At 30.2% G+C, this 16417-nt stretch overlaps 1 protein-coding gene across 1 annotated transcript; it reads right to left on the bottom strand.

Moving 5' to 3' along the window:
• Positions 1–7887: 7887 nt before the first annotated feature.
• LOC118028349 (inositol-tetrakisphosphate 1-kinase 1) lies at positions 7888–9482 on the bottom strand. Its single transcript, XM_035031914.2, has one exon. The coding sequence runs from the start codon at positions 9326–9328 to the stop codon at positions 8252–8254; it is 1077 nt and encodes a 358-aa protein (XP_034887805.1). The 5' UTR covers positions 9329–9482; the 3' UTR covers positions 7888–8251.
• Positions 9483–16417: the final 6935 nt, after the last annotated feature.

Genomic DNA, 16417 nt, shown 5'->3' with positions numbered 1-16417 from the left:
TTTATAAAAATATCTAAAAAAAACCAAAGTCTACCCATGACATGTGTCAACTACTTTTTATTTTTAATAATATTTTATACGAGACCAAAATGATCTTTAGTCCTCCAGATAATAACAAAAAAAGATAAGATCATTAAAAGATGAAAAAGCACTAGTAAGGAAACTTTTATTTTATTTTTTATATCGAGGGCAATTAGGTAATTTATTACAAACATGTTTCCAAGAAGAACAAATATAAACCATGTAGATATTGATTCAATATAACACAGTCAACTTAGCAAGTACAATGACAACTTGAATGACAAAAAAAAAAACAAAGTTTGACAAAAAAAAAGTTTCAATACGAAAATGTTTTAAAAAAAAATTAAAACTACAACATATTGGAATCAACCCGAGTTAATCTAGATTAACAAGTAAAATTTATGATTCGGTTTACGAGACCATGATAACATAATGAAAAGCAAATGAAAAAATATAATGAAGTCTAATTATCAATCAATCCAATGTTAAAAAAAATAAAAATATATATCTAAAGAAGGACAAAAAAAAACTCAAATCAACCCGGGATAATTCTACCAAATCCAAATTATTAGAATGAGATAATTTGATAAAAAAAAACAAATCAAAATAAATTATGAAGCTCAAATCTCAACCAATCTAAAATTAAACGATGAAATTGGAAAAAAATTAATCAATTAAAAAAAAGCCAAAAAGACGAATCAAAAAAAATTATAAAGCTTAATTTTCAATCAATCCAAATGGTGAAGGATAAAATTAAAACAAAAATCAATTAAAAAAAAAAAAAAACTTGAGTCAATCGGGTTAACCAATAAAACTCATGAATCGGGTTATAAGACTATGATAACCTCATAGAAAGTAAATCAAAACAAATTATGAAGCTCAATCTTTAATGAATCTAATATTAAAAGGATAAAATTTTTAAAAAAAAACAAGTATTGTTCCAATGAATATTACTTTTAAGGAGAGGAATAGTAATTTCCCCTCCGCAATTAATTCTTGTTAATATTTGACTATTTTAGCCCCTAGATAGTGTTTGGTTATTGTTTTAAGACAGAAGAGATAGAGTCAATAGATGTAAAGGAGAACAAGATACAAAACGAGACGAGCACAAAATTGTGTTTGATAATGGTGTATAAGATAAATTGATTGTCTCTATATATTTTTGGTAATGGTAGACAAAAAAGGAAAAAAAATATGAACAAATTTATTTTATCCTTAATAAATATTATTGTCAAACTTATAATTTTTTTTTCTAAATAATTAGGTATTATTTTTTTTTTTACTTTAATTTATACCAAGTATTGAAATTAATAATATTATAATAACTCTAGTTATAAAACCAAGACTGACCTAGCGAGTTAACCACGTACCAGGTTGATTCGAAGGCCTAGACTAGTGTTGAGTTTAATAAAAAAATAAAGAAAGAAATGACTCAACCTGACCCGTTCAAAACATCAATTTGGCCCGAATATAAAACATTTGGTCAACCAAATTGACTTCCTGACCCATGACTTGAACCCTTACCACGTCGACTCCCTAGTCAAGTTTTAAAATTATAATAATAATTATCTTTATCCATATATTGACTCGAGTCAATCCAAGTTGACCTTCTCAACTCATGACCTAGTTGCCTTTGTTGAACCTCGAAATTGATTTTAAAACTTATGATAATAACAATATTTATCATTATATTAACTTGGGTTGACCCTCTCGATTCATAACTCTGGAACTTGCCCCTGATTGGCCTCTTAATTAGGATTTAAAACTACGATAATAACTATTTTTATTTTTATGTTGACCTGAGTCAACCTGAACTAACCCTCCAGACACGTGACCCAGCCTTGTCTCCAGGGTCAACTTTGGATTTGAGTTTTAAAACTATAATAATAATCACTTTTATTCTTACACTGACTCAAGTCAACTCGACTCGTGACCCAGGATTTACCCGAGATCGACCCCCGTGTTGGGTTTTAAAACTATAATAATAACTATTTTTATCCTCACGCGTTTTAGTTTGATAATTTTAGAATTTATAGTTTTTTATAAGGATATTTTAGAAATAAATAATAATAAATATTATTTTTGAAGACATGTCCTATTTGTACCTCCTGTTATGAAAATACAAAAATCCACTCCAAAATTATTTCAAAGATGATTTATTTTTTATGTCTTGTTTTTTCAACTAAATACATTTATATCTCCACTGTCTTTGTTTCTTCTATCTCATGACAGTAACCAAACGTTATCCTACTATTTCTAACAAATGTTTTAACTATTCATCAATCTAAGCCCGCTTTGATAGTTCATAAAAAATTATGTTCCCCATTTATAACATATATTTAATCTTTATTAACCAATTTGCAATGCAAACTACTATTCGGCCATTAGAAAAAAAACTAAAATGAAAGAGAAAAACACTATGATTATAGACTCAATTTACTATTCATTGCATCAATGAATTTTTCTTTAAAGGTAATTTGATCTTTTTTTGCATATTTAAATTCTTGAATTACCCTTAGAAGGAAAAAAATAAGTTGTTAAACTAGGTCATTTTCGCTCTTTTCCTTTTACTTGAATATTGAAAAGGCTATTGTACATTAGAGAGCAAATATTGATAAATTATTGCATGTGGGCTATTTTGTCTTTTCACTCTAGTTTTTTTTGTTTTATTTATGTTGACTTAGGGGCATTTTGATCTTTTACTGAATACAAAATGTTAAAAAAAAAAAAAAGAAGTTGTTAATGCATACATGTTAGAGGCTCCACCATCTTTAAGCAGCAAGTGTAGATGATTCTAACGATTTTTTTTTTTTCTCTTTCTCTATCTTAATTTTCACACTTGGCACATTAGAATTTAAAATCAACCCTTCAATTTGTTTTTCATCACATTTGATCCATTTTTTTTTCATTACTATTTTTTTATTTGAAATTGTTTATAAATTTAAAATTATTTTTCAATTTCATCCTCCTTTATTTTTTATGTCATATTTAGTCCTTATCTTTTGATATGTAATTATTTTGTTTTAGATAATTTTTTGAATTGAATTTTTTTTTTCATGATTTCAACCCCTTTAATTTTTTTTTTCCTATATGATTTGATTTTCATTCTTTTTTTTTTTTTTTTTTTTTTCAATTTGTTTTGAGATTCTTAATTAAAATCGGGTCTGGGATTTCATGATTTGTGAATTTAGAAAGTTAACCACCCAAGTTTAGAATATTTACATGGGTTTGTTTGGTTTTTTGTATTTTTTTAAGCTAATGTTTTTTATGTTTCATCTTTTTAATATTTATTTATTTATTAGTTTCATTCTCCTTCAATTTTTTTATTTGCCATATTTGTTTCATTTTTTAATTGCTATTTTTTTATTTTTTATGATTTTTAAAATTTAACTTTTTTTACAATTTCATCAACGCTTTAGTTTTTTAAAATTATGAACAAAAAAATCTAACCCATGTCTCTTCACAGATTTAAAAGGTATATATAATTAACAGAAAATTGATGTTGATTTTAAACGAAGGGACCTCTACTGCCTGACGAACCAAATTATAGATATTCAATGTTCCAAATTGAAATCATAAGAATATCTTTGTCAAGAATGGATAACATAAAAACTTCTAGTATCATTAAATAAGAACTATATAATAGAGTTCAGACTTCCATCTTTTATCAGAAGGAAATAAAAAAAAAAAAAAAAAGTTGAAAAATTACGTCTTTATGGATATGGAAACAACTTCTAGTGGAATGGATGATAGTAGTAATAATAATAGTTTATAAAATAACAATACATAATAATATATTTTAAAAATATTAATGCCACTATCATATGAGGTGGCAATTAAAAAAGTGTAGTGGTAAAATAATATCAAGTATTTTTTTTTTTTCAAAGGACGCCCACCTCCTCTCCTATCGTGGAATCGAATTACTTTTAATTTCAATAATCATTGTCATTATCATTCCTTGTTATCAAACAGATCTCTCTGTCGAGAGACGGAGCAAAGCTAAACTTCCAGTAAAGATGTGAGCAAGCAAAGGATCTAGCGAGACCATAAACAACACACTTAGCTGTACATATTACAAAATAATGATAATAAAAAAGATTTTCACCTTTCTTTCACTGTATATCCACTAACATTTGTATTGTAGAATCCATAGTATCATTTTTAATTGTTCATTAAATGTGGAAAAGTTCGATTTAGTCCAACAAATTTTCAATTTGTTATATTTGATCTTTATAGTTTTCAGTTTTCATATTTCAATAAAAAAAAAACTTTATTTTTTTCAAGTTTTAGTTTTTAAATAAAAAAAAAACTCATCAAAAAGAATAAAAAAAAATTTCAATCAATCACAAAAAAAAAAAAAAATCTTGATATCAATAAATTCATATTAAATAAAGAAGTTTGATAAGGATAATTTGATCATTTCAAGTAAATTAATTTAATTAGGATTGCATTTTTTGGAGATGGATATCTTGGGGTTGGAAATAAAATTAATGAGGTTACTGTAAAGCTTTTTTTTGTGTGTTTTTATGTAAAAAAATATATTGGAATTTGAGTTTTGGAGTTGGAATTACTAGGACAACAACTTCCAGTGGCTGTAATTTATTGTATTAGATGACATGCTGATTGTTTAGACAGGCAGCGTGTCTAGGCTAGCTCTATTTTTTTTAATATTATAAGATAAAAAATAAAATAAAATAATTAAAATAATATATTTAAAATCATTAATGATATATTTTTTTTAAGTAATTAAATATTTTTAACAGTAATTTAGAATTTATAAAATATTTTTTTACTGGAAAATTTATTAAAATAATATTTTTTTTATTTTTAAAAAAAATTTTTTAACAATCATAAAAATATTCTAAAAAATTAATAATTTAAAATAAGAAAATTTCCAAATAAAAATCTCAATTTTCTCAAAATCGTCGTTGAATGCGAAAACTTAAACAAATACTAAGGAGGAAAATCATTTGATTAAAGCGAGGCAACCTTAAATTAAAAGCATTAACGTTCCAACTAATTCAAAGTCGCTAAAGAACCTGACACCAGTGCAGATAAATTGAAGATCAAGATCCAGCTGCAACCTCCAATTGTCTCCAAGATGCTACATTCATTCCACATCCAAAATAACTTTTAAGGAGACAAATATGCTGCTTGTCTGCAAGCTTGTTCACCAATAATCAAAATATACAGGATCAGCAGCATAAATCTGTTCTAACTTTATCGGTTATCCCAGAACAGTATTTTTATAGAGATGCTACCCATAGAACAATTAAATGTGGGAGATATAGCTAAGCCAAAATAGGCAAAAGACAAGCACTTTGGAGATCTACCTCATATAAACTGATAAATCATCAAGGAAATAAAAACGCTAAATGCGGTGGACCTGCTAGAATTGATTCAAGAACGTATGGCAACCATCTATCCTGCACTGCTCAAGCTCCTACAGTGAAGAGCTGGTTTTGTGCCCTGACTAAAAGCAGCTGTATTTTGCTTCTTGGTAAAACTAAAGCCCGCCAGCTGCAATTAGTGCAATATACATGCTAATCACAATAATTAAGGTGGCACTGGTAGCCAGCAGAGTCGGTAGCTGAAAACATATTATGACAGAACCATATTAAGCACCATCATACTAGCTTAGCTTTACCCATCTAAATTTTGACTCCTCGGTTCTGATCATTAAGCTACCTTGAAATCAAGTATGCATGGACGAGCCTAATACATTAATTTCAAGAACAATACCAACTGAAAGCTGTTGAGATGAACCACAATGGACCATGAACCATAATCAGCAATTTCTTGACATCACTTAGATATCATTGGCCACGACAGCAATTCTAATAGAATTGCAAAAACAGCTTACTGTTTTTCTTGATGTCAACACCTCCTTTCAACAGCTTCAAACAATCAGTGCTGGCTATAATAAGTACACAACCATGACCATGACAATTTATGTAGTGGTATCTTTAAAATCTCATCTAATTTCAGGAGAAATCTTCATTTTTACATCTTTACTGACAACATCTCCCTGCTATATAAATCCAATGGAGGGAGGAAAGCATGGGGAATTAACAGCATACATTATCAAGAACCATGTGCAAGATACCTTTCCTAACAGCAACTTAAACCACTACGAAACAACTGCATTCATGTTTCTATGTAGAGGGTATAACTCCACTTCCAAACAGTGGACAAGCATCACCACTTCCTTAGGACTGGGAAATTTAAACTATATTTCCAAAGTTAAGGCAGCTAATCATAACACAGCCACTGTGTGCATCAATAGTAAACACGCATAGAGCAGGTGCAGATGTGCATAGAGCAGGTGCAGATGTGCCTAGTGCGTATCTAAAACTGGAAAATATATATGGTGGCATAAATAGCCGCCCAAGTATATAATGTGCATGAGAAAATATGGTCAAAATTTGACGATGAATAAATTAGACTGATTCAAAATTTTGGGATCAGACACTACCACAACATATTACACTCCCAACATAGTATGAGATTTTAGACTGGTGATTTGTTATAAGTTGGAAACCTTATCTTAAAACAGATGTTATGACATAGAAAGGAACTACCCTCAATACACCCCCTAAAATGACAAGTTAAAGATCAGTAGACAACAAACAATTCTTAAATATAGATAGATTTTAGAACAAGAGATGTTAAGTCCATGCATCGTAGTAAAATAAACAGAACTCTTGGTCATATACCAGTCCAAACATTTATCTATTTTGTTTTAGCATTACCCATTATAACATGGGTCCAGAAAAATATGTTTCTTTAGCAAACATTGCCAGAAAGAGGAAAAATTAGCTCCTATTAATTAAACAAAGTCCGAAGTGTTTGAAAAGCAGTGTGCATTTAACATTCTTTGGACAGAATATTCAAACCACAAGCAAAGAACGTAACTTGTTTCATTCGCATAGGCAGACACTGCTCGAATCTAATATGAAACCAATTAGACTGATTCATAGTGACAGAATCAGACCAGAGCACAATGGCTTGGAATCCGACACATACACATTATTGGGTGATAACACCAGTAAAGTTCAGCTTGATCTTAAGTGTTAAAATAAAACTAGTATAAATAGGTAAATTGCTTGAAAGTAGCATCTGAGAAAGTAAAAGGATAATCCTGTGCTAAATACTTAACATACCCTTAACATAACAAGCCAACATTCTCTTCTATGTCAATACAGATTTTTGTAATCAAACTCCCTTCAACATGTATAACAGCAACCAAAGCAATACTCATAACACCTATGCATCATACAAAACTGAAATAAAAGACTGTAGTCCAATTTGATCACTAATACCGGGTCACGGATGGTCCATCAATAAAAGACTGCAGAAAAAGATAATGAGTGCTTTATTTGAATTCATAGCCTTAGTTTGCATTTCAATTCAGTGTGCTTATAATAGAATTTCTAAAGTCCATCAATAAAAACACCTGCCCAAACGCTTATGCAACTAAATAGAAACTCATGTGAGGGTTTCATGGCAATCAAATCCGAGAGTCAAGGATGTGCATTAGCACTTTACCACCTGCGTCTTTTCTCATAGAACCAGTGATTTGGAAACCGGTTTTTCTCAAACGTTTGGCATTATTTCATATTCATTCCTCTGCTACAAACATGCAATGGAAAAATTTTAAATAAATGCTAAAAGCATTCATTTCTCTAATCTGTTGAGCCATATTCTGTCAAATCTACCAAGTTAGTGACCTTGTAGATCTCCAGCAACAGTTTTTATTGTGCAGGAAAACTTCCATAGATTAAATAGTTCAAGCATGGAATAAAACATCCCTTCAATCAACCGAGACGAAAGGCATGGAAAGTAAGATTAAAAATTTCATTTAACTGACAAAAAAAATAAGGAAATTCCATTCACCAAAAGTGCCAAATTGCGCTAAACAAAAACAACTTCTACAAAGGAAACACTTGGAACGCCTCAAAGTACAGTTTAAACTTTCCTAAAAACTTGAAGAAGAGTATTTGGAAATTACCTAACACCAGAGCAGTTGTTGACAGAATATACATGTTCAACTCCAAAACACGATGTAAATGTTGTCAAGAGGCTAAAACTACCACCAAAGAGGCAACAAACCTATTTATTCCACCACTGTACCTCCTCTGCTCCTCCCTCCTACCTAACCCGATTCCACCCAATGAGCCACACCCACCGTTATACCCTACTTTAGTTTTTTGCTTCCCACGTTTCAAACTTAAAGAACGGGTGATTTCTCTTTCTCTTCCCCATCACTACAACAAGTCTTACTAGCAATCTTGGTCAAGTCCACGTCACAATTACGCACCACCTGCAGCTTCTCAACCCCACCTTTCTCTTTCTCCTCACCCAAACTCTTCTTCCCCACCACATCACAAAAGAAATCAGTCAAAACAGTCTCGTAACCGGGCATTTTGGCATACCCAGGAAAGTAATTAATGTCAATCACAAGATATCTATTACCAATTCTAGCATCCCTAATGACATCAAAATTAAACAAATTCAACTTCAATCCCCTCCTCAACCCTCTAGCAATATCCGTAATAAAACTCTGCGGTGGCAACTCAGTTTCCTCCAAATCCATCAACTTATAGTACTTATCATCATTTCTCTCGTCACTAGTCAAATTGGAGATCTGAGAAAACGGCAATGACCCTTCCAAACTCTTCAGTTTCTCTTCAGAAACATCTGGCAAAGACTTCCGTTTCACACACTTCACAAATTCCCCCACCACATAAACTTTAAAGATAACGCCGCCGTGATTAACAAACTCTTGTAAGACAATTGGGGGTTTCAGTTTATTTAAACCCTCATGGTTAAAAACCAAAGCCATTTTATGAGATTTTGCGCTACCATCAGCAATCAATGGTTTCGCAATGACCGGATATTTTAGAAACTCCCAAGATTGCCGGTCGAAAAGCGTTTCCTTATCGTAAATCACAATCTGTTTCGGAATGCCGAAAGTGTCGGCTCCCGACTCGATCTTTAACTCCGAAACCGCTTGCAGCATCGAGATTCGGTTGTGGAGTCGTTGGATTGAGACGGGAGAGTCAATTATTGTGGAGTTAGGGTTTTGAATTTGGAACTCCTCGAGTTGTTTCCTCCAATCATCACCGTACATCTTGTGGAGAACGCAATCGAACGGTCCTTGATCGATTAATCGACGGTCTTGATCGATTCTCACCAGATCGATGCCCCTTGATTTGCAGAGAGAGAGTAGCGAGTCTTGGATGAAGCTTTGTTGTTTCTTGGGTAACAGCGCGTAGCCAACAACGCCTCTCATATCGTCCGCCATTGGAATTGATTGGCTATCGGGAGGATGAAACTGAAAGATCTTGATTGCATTCAATGTGGAAACGTGATTTGTTTAAAGTGTGGGGTTTTAATTTTAAATTTTAGAGACTTTGTAACAAGAATGGAAGGGCGAGAGAGCGTGGAAGTGATGAGCGGGGTGGTATATACTATATTTATAGATATTGTACTAGGGTTAGTATGCTTTGATAAAGTAATCAGGGTTAGTGGAAATTAGTGCACGTGGCATATTCTTTGACCCGCGCCGCAGGATAAAAGGAAACGCGTGTAGAAGAAGAGGAGACGGTTTCGACTTTCGATTGCGGTTTAAGGAAAGTAGTGAGGTAGGTGAGGGTTGAATTTGATTTAATTTTGGACGACCCTTGTCTGACCATTTCTATAAGCTAAGACCAGGAGTCACGATGATTGTGGTAGTTTATTGGGGTTTGGAGGGCCATTAGGCCGTGGGGTTAGTTGCCTTCTCTTCCTGTACTTGCATTTCCTTGTCTAGATTTAAAATATATATATATATATTTAAAAATCTAAAAACATAAGAAAAAAAAAAATTAATAAAAAAATTGAAAGTTTTAAAAATTCTCAAAAGTATATGCTATGATGCTCTTCAACCCACCCCTCTCCTCCTTGTGCCTATGCCAATATTTGGTGACGTAACTTGTTTTCATTAAATTTAATTGCCACGTGGGTTTATGCGGGCCGCTGGCACGCACTTTTAGGAATGGTGCGGATGGTTCTTAGAGTGTGTTTGGTATTGCGGTAGCTTTTGTGGTTGTGGTTTGAAAAAAGTTGTTTTATAAAAAGTACTTTTAGTTGAGGTTGGTTTGAAAAAATAGGTGTTTGGTTAAAACTGTGGTTGAAACTGAGGTTGAGTAAAAAGTAGTTTAATGTGTTTGGTTAAAAAAATGCTTTTCAAATTGAGGTTATAAAATATATATATATATATATATATATATATATATATTGTTTTTAATTTAAATATTGTAGATTTAATTATTGTTATTACATCATGAAATAAATAATATTTTATATAAAATATTTTTTATTGTTTCATTAAACCATTTACAATTCCATCACGTATAAAATACATCCGATAAGGACTATAGTTTTATTGGTTTTGTAAGCGCGCAACAACATCAGGTAAAATATCATCAGAAATAAAATTAGGATTGTGATCAAATTCTACAAATATTACGTCATCAAACGATCTTCTTCTAATTTATATAGTGTTATTGGATAATGTAAAACACTAATTTTTTAAAATAAAACACAATTAAAAATAAAAAATATTTTTTTTTACTGGATCAGAACCAGGTCCGGTATTCACTGTTCATGTGAACAGTGGAAGAATTCTCCACTGTTCATATGAACAGTGAAGGAACTCTCCACTGTGCACTTAAGTGAACAGTGGAGAGTGAATTAATTTCACTCTCCACTGTGCACTTAAGTGAACAGTGGAGAGTGAATTAATTTCACTCTCCACTGTTCACTTAAGTGCACAGTGGAGAGTTCATTCTCCAACATGAGAAGACGCAGGTAGGATCGCAGGAGAAGAACGCAGGAGAAGCAGATAAAATCTACTTCTCATGAGCTGAGGTTCGACCTCAGTTATTAGGTGGGGCCCATGTAAAAAAATGAGAAGTTTGGATTAACCAAACACTTTACTTCAGCTTTTGTTTTCAACCGCTGCCGCAACCGCAGCGCCAAACGGCCACTTAATTAGCTCATTTTCTTAATATATTATTGGCACATTCACAACAATAAATAATATACTCAAATATTCATATTTATTAATTCTTGTTTCTTGAATGTTAAATATCCATTGTAGATTGTAATACAAGAATGTAAAGATGAAAAAAATTGCTTGAGGATTACTAGCTCAAGAGGCGTGTGTTCATCCAAGGAGGTGGAGGCCGAAATGATTGTTTATTGGCCTTGAGAGGCTTGTTTCAATTCTTATTCTCACAAATTCAACGATTAATGACGGCATCTTTCTATAAATCCCCTCAATATCAAAATGTCTAATGCTTAAATCAAATCCATATAAATTTTAGTTCAAATCTCAGTGAATATGAGAGGCATTTTAGAGAATATGTTGGAGTTGGTATTTATAAGCAAATAATTAATTAAATAGATAATCAAAATCCATTGAAGATCACAATCAAAGGATATAAAACCATTTTTATTGACCATCCATCTTTCTTTCATTTTTTATTTTATATTTAAGAATAGATTTTTTAAAATAAAATTATTCAAATGTTTTATTCCATAGTTTTCAAATAAAATTAGACCTTTTTATGATAACATTAGCAAAACAATTTTATAAATAATTATATATGAACCTAAAATGCAGAGTTTAAAAAACATTACCCATGAATATTCAATAAAAAAAAATATTTTTTATTGTAAATTCTTTATATTCTTTTCTCAAATTAGTTATTTTTTATTCAATTGCATAAGAATTATCAAACACATGATTTATTTTTTTATTAAAATTTTCTTCTAGATCATGATAAGTTTTTATTTTAAAAATCATACTCCTAATAAAAAAAACATGTTTTTTCACCAAAATAAAAAAGAAATACATGAATAATAGAGTAAAGCTTTGATTAAGAAACATGATTTTTTTTTTCGCTTCTTTACTTCAATCATGAAAATTTTAATGGGTATTTATTTTATCTGTCTGAAGTTTTTATTTAAAAAACATGTTGATGATAAAAATGATGTTTAAAATAAAATCTTCTACAAATTAATAATTAATATTATATTTAAAAAATTATATGATTATACCATAATTCTTAAATAAGAGTAGAGTTTTTTTTATGATAATATTTGCAATCACTTTATAGATAGTTATAAATAGGCCGAATATGCAAGATGTTTTTAAAGATACTGCACATGAATATGAATATTTAATGAAAATAAAATATATAATTTTTTAATTAGTTTCATGAATTAATTATTCTGGAAGCCTAAATGCGTGCGCTGCCATGCATGCAGGCTCTAGGAAATGAAGGATGCCTGATAAATAGTTTGTTTTCAAGTGGATTGTTTATTCTGAGCCCTGTGAGAATTGAGCATATATTTTACGATCAGGAAGTCAAAATTAACAGCATGTAGAAAATGACGTGGAAAAATTGATCTGTTGTTATCAATCTCGATTTATATATAGAATATGAAATCCCTCTCACGGTGGCGCGCGTTTTCCACAACCACCGTACTCCATAATCGTCCTAATTTAGCGGAGAAGGAGACTCGTGGGTCCACCAAACTTCTGACACTAGACTAGACCGACAGGGTGAACTTTATGTTGTTTGTGGGTGGGGTTGGATTTTACTCGCTGGGCCACTTGTTACCATCAGGATCACATGCTGCTATCCTCTGATGCAGCTGCCAGAGTAGAACGCCAAACAAAGAAAATCATAAATCGTATAAATATCTGATTTTTATTAGTAATTTATAAGAACTACTTGTAAGAAATTTTTTATTTCATTTCAGGATAAAAGAATTAATTAATTATCGGTTATTTTTTTATGCTTTAAGTGTTTATCTAACTAATATAGTTCATTTTATAGAAAACAAGAGACATGATATTTTATTTTTAGAAAAATATAAAAAAATTATAAATAATAAAATATTTTAGTTTTAGAAAAAAAAATTTATGCTTTAAGTGTTTATCTAACTAATATAGTTTTATTTTATAGAAAACAAGAGACATGATATTTTATTTTTAGAAAAATATAAAAAAATTATAAATAATAAAATATCAATTTACTTCTTAAATAATATAATAATTTAAAGCCTATCAAATTCTTACTTAATTTTTTCAGCAGCCGTGTGTCGTTGTCAAGGATACAGGGAGCATCAAGTGGATTTAATTATCCATAATAAAAAAAAATGAAAATAAAGAATAGGATATGTAATTGATAATATAAGGAAGTATGGGACGAAAAAGTTGTACCAATACCCAATACCCGAACGAGTGATAGAGTTTTCAAAATACTCCACGTAATGGGTTGCTGAATGGATAAGCATATCTATCTTTACTAAAAAACATTATTAAAGAGATGCCAACTTTTTCTTCCTTTTTTTTATTCTTTTCTTTTCTTTTTTTAATTCTTTTTTTTTTACATCATGTTTGTTTGTTAAAAATAGTTATGAATTGTTTTTTTATATTTAATTGTATCATAAAAAATAATTTACAGTATTTTATTATATCATGATAAATAAATTAAAAAATAACTTGTAATGCGCATCACATCTGCTAAAATTGTTAATAATAATAAATAATTTTTAAAAAAGCACTTCACATCAAACAAACAAAACGAGGCCCATGCTTTTGTTTTTTATTATCATCTAATTGAACAGCCAATAAAGCCATGGAATCATACATGATGGTGATATATGGACATTTGACCTTGTCTAGCTAGCTAGTTGTAAAGCCGAAAACGATTCGTTTTGCTTTCGCGTAAAATATATCAACTTTTTATTGTTCTTAAAGAGCAATATATATCCCGTTCGAAGGTAGGATTTGATAATGGGATCCTCCGTGGTCCGTCCAGGCCCTCGCGAGCTGCCTTTAGGGCAGAATCTATTCTACAGAGCACTTTACCTATCAATCGTAGGCTAGGCATAGTACTAATTCCCTCCCTTTTCTGTAGATGCCGTAGACACGTACGTGCATTGTTAAATACTTTGTTCCATTGGATAGCATTTGCTCGAGAGGTGTTCCACAAAAGTCGGAAACAACTTTTTCGGGGCTCGAGGGTAATTGTCTTTTAATTTTTATTTTATTTTAAAATGTATTAAAATATTTTTTGTTTTTAAAAATTTATTCTTAGAATTAATTTAAGATAAAAGAATTAAAAAATTTAAGAACTCTTGTTGAAACGGTGGCCTAAACACCCCTGAATCCATAAGATTTGAAATCCATGTGATTTGATCTTATATTTTTTTTTACTTTTTTTAATGGTAATGAGATATTTTATAAATTTTAGGGGTAAAATCAGAATTTACTCATATTTTTTGTAACTTCTACTACTTGGAATGGAAGAATTGAGAGAAATACAATTCAATCATTAAATGTCCTATGACTCGGACCAACAAGCCCATTGATTACGCTCTCAAGAGGAATAAAATAAAAATAAATAAATGCCAGCCTCTCCTGCGACGGATTCCTCCCCCATGGGTCATTGGATCACAATTCACAAGTGGGTCCTTGCAGGTTGCTTTCTCGGCCCTTGCTTGAGGGCGTAAGAAATGGTCTTAGCCATGCTCAACTATTATTCGTAGAGGTCCAGTTTGAGGACACCGATCAATTTCCTATGGCTCGGACCAACAAGCCCATGGGTCTAGTTTTGCTGGACTCAATGTATATCCGGACATCTTACTTTCTACTATTTCCTAGATGTCCTTTCGATTTCTAGGTTTTTAATTATTAGATACGAGATGTGTCAGTTCTTGCAAACTCGCTATTAAAAAATATATTTGTTTTTTTATTTTAAAAAATAATATTTGTTAAAAAAATTTATTTCAATTTTTTTGTGCTTTTATATTAACATATTACAAATAATTTTTAAAAAATAAAAATATATTATTTTAATATATTTTTAAATAAAAAATACAGATATTATCTGTTATTCCTCACAGAGAAGGAGTACAGAAAAATAAAGGGTTAATGGAAAGGTGGTGAGAAATTCACATGCCTAGGCCACGCCTGAAAGCATATATTCCTTTGGAAGTTTTGCTCCCCGTTGCTTACTAGACTCCCGTTGGATTCCACTTCCCTCCCCATCCTTTCCGGGGAAAAAAAAAAAGAAAAAAAGAAAAGAAAGAAGTGATGGCTTTAAAATTATCAGAGGGAAAGAAGGAAGTGAGGGCTTTACAAATTTATTGATCTTTTAATTTACAGAAAAGTTATAGATATATTTATTTTTTAACTTAAATAAAAAATTTATTATAAAAATGAGTCAAGATTTTGAATTATCATTCAAAGTCAAAAGTTGTTTTTCCTAAGTCATACCAAATATATTCTTAGTTTTCATTAGATATATTTTTTGCAAATTAATTTAATTTTTTAAGACTTTTTGACTCATAGAAAAGCTATAAATATGTTTGGTTAGAACTTTTTGTTACAAAATTGAGTCAAATTTTTTATTTAATCAGAAGTCAAGATTTTGACTATGCGTTTTTTCTTTTGACTTACTTGTTATTTTGTACTATCCTTTAAATCATATTTTTTAGGTATTTACCATAAAAATACTTTTGACCATGGATGTTGGTGTGGTTGTGGGTGTTAATTATGGCTGTAGTTATAAACAGTTCTCAATTATAAATGTAGTTCAAATGTTTTTTATTAGGGTTATTATAAGAACTTTATAATTTTTTCGTTTCAAATTTGTTTTATGTATACACACACTCTTGAAAACACATTTAAATTATACATATATCTGTTAATTCTCATAGATAATTACATCGGAGAATATAGATAAACTAATAAACTAAAATGTTTAACATGGAAAATTGTAACAGACTAACATCAATTGAGAAATAATATCTAATATGTCTATAAATTAAAGATTGATTAAAATAAATGAGGAAACAAGATCGATCATCAAGTAACAAGGATTGTAGGTGTCCGGTGTTCATTGAGATAAATCAAAGTAACTTTTGTTTTCAAAAAAATATTTTTAATATCAACCTGTTAATAATAACAATAAAATTTAATTAAAAAAAAATAAAAAATAAAAAAAAGCATGATCAACGATAACAAATCCTCATTAAAATTACAAGGCTCCTTAAACTTGAAGATTCCAATGATTAATAAGTACCAGCTCACCGCATTTAAGATAATTGTTATTAAAAACATGTTAGAAATTATGATTGTGTTTTAAATAGTTTTTGTTTTAGAAATATATTAAAATGATTTTTTTTTTTTTTAAAAAATTATTTTTAAAATCAGTATATCTAAATAATTTAAAAATATATAAAAATTATTTTTTAATAAAAAAATTAATTTTTTTTTAAAAAACACATTGCGTTTTCCAATGGTCCCTGAGCATCGTAATCAAATCGAACA

Source organism: Populus alba, chromosome 15 (genome assembly GCF_005239225.2).
Source record: "Populus alba chromosome 15, ASM523922v2, whole genome shotgun sequence".
NCBI classification, from domain to species: Eukaryota; Viridiplantae; Streptophyta; class Magnoliopsida; order Malpighiales; family Salicaceae; genus Populus; species Populus alba.
This window is presented reverse-complemented; position numbering and strand designations above follow the sequence as displayed.